The following is a 1,566-nucleotide window of genomic DNA, read 5'->3' on the forward strand; positions in this document are numbered from 1 at the left end:
CCAGCAGGGACCACACAGACCAGGCCTCGGAGGCAGCGCCGGACGCCTCAGTGCCCCCCAGTGTCAAACCAAAGAAGCGGAGAAAGAGCTACCGGAGCTTCTTGCCTGAGAAGAGCGGCTACCCTGACATCGGCTTTCCCCTCTTCCCGCTTTCCAAGGGGTTCATCAAGAGCATCCGGGGCGTCCTGGCCCAATTCCGGGCCGCTCTGATCGAGGCAGGCATGCCTGAGAGCACAGAGGACAAGTAACGCCAGCCCCAGGAAGGAGGATCGTGGTGGGAGAGGCCAGCACCTGCTCACTCCCTCCTCCAGGCCCTCCCCGCTTCCCGCTCTCTCCTGTCTCCTGTCCCCCGCCCCCCCTCCTCGCCCCCCGGGTGAGTTTGATGCTGACGTGCAAGGAATTTCTTGAGATGCTGCCATTTCTGCTCAGAAGCGATCTTCCAACAGGCGAGCCCTGTGCCACGCATCTGGACCCTGTTGCTGACTTTCCACTCTCACCCCAGGCGGGATGTCGGCACCCGTCCCCTTGCCGTCTCCCTCTCGGGTCGAGGTGGAGTTTTCCGGGCCGGGCTCCGGGGCCCAGAGCTTTGCAGAGCAGCAGGACGAGCGGCCGTGCCTTGCATGAAGTGGGTTGCTCCGGCAATCTCCCCGTCCCTTCCATCTTCAGTGCCATTGTAGCTTCCCCATGTCCCAGGCCACTGCCTCTAGGTCCCCCCGGCCCCCAGCACCACTCTCTCCCCTGGGCGTTGTAGCCACTGTCACTGACGCCTGGCTCTGTTCTGGCCCTTGTACCACAGGACAGTCCTCAGGCCTGTGGCCCTTGTACCACAGGACAGTCCTCAGGCCTGTTGAACTTGCTCCTAAGAGGCCAGGCGGGGGCTCAGGGTGACACCCAGGCGAGGTGGTGGCCTCACATGCTAACACGCAGTGAGGACTGGGAGCTGCTGGGAAAGAAACAGCTGTAGGTGCCTTGCTCTTCCTGCCCACGTGGCTGGGGGCAGTTCTGGCTTCACGGCCTCGCCTGCTTGAACTGAAGCCAATGTCCGCTCCCGGCTCAGTCCTGTCCCGGGACCCCAGGGGCGGGAGGAGCAGCACACCCAGGGCCTGGGCCGCGCTGGGGCCTCTCCCACGGACTCTGCCTCTCCCACTACCAAATGCTCACGCGGGGAGGTGGCCTGTAGCTCGTACACGGAGCACCTCTCTCCCGTGAGGAGGCGGCACTGTCAGCCCTTCGCTTACAGACTCCGCAGGCTCAGTCTGGGGAGAGGTGGCGGGCGTGGGGTCTCCCTCGCAGACGGGCCCAGAGGTTTACACGTTTTCTAAGCTTTTGATAATGTGAAGCTCCAGGTTAAGAGACGCTGTTGAGCGCATTGCAGGTATGTAATTTTTGGTGTATGTATGTAATATTTAAGGTTGAAAGAAAATAAATTTCAAAAGTAAAGATATTAACTCTTATTAGAAACACAAAACAAGCAAAAAAGAAGCCAAAGCATGATGCGTCTTGTCCGCCGCCAGCGGCTCCTCACCGAGCTGTGCCATTTCCACCCGGCGGGCAGCAGCCGCGGGG

At 60.9% G+C, this 1,566-nt stretch overlaps 1 protein-coding gene across 1 annotated transcript in view; it reads left to right on the forward strand.

The window, feature by feature from the left end:
• UBE2O (ubiquitin-conjugating enzyme E2O) overlaps positions 1–248 on the forward strand; it is an 18,372-nt gene extending 18,124 nt beyond the window's left edge. Inside the window, exon 19 of the mRNA XM_014531739.1 lies at positions 8–248. Within this exon, the coding sequence (XP_014387225.1) occupies positions 8–248 (241 nt within the window). The remainder of the gene's footprint in view (positions 1–7) is intronic.
• The last annotated feature ends 1,318 nt before the right edge of the window (positions 249–1,566 follow it).

The sequence above is a fragment of the Myotis brandtii genome, unplaced genomic scaffold (genome assembly GCF_000412655.1).
Source record: "Myotis brandtii unplaced genomic scaffold, ASM41265v1 scaffold825, whole genome shotgun sequence".
NCBI lineage: Eukaryota > Metazoa > Chordata > Mammalia > Chiroptera > Vespertilionidae > Myotis > Myotis brandtii.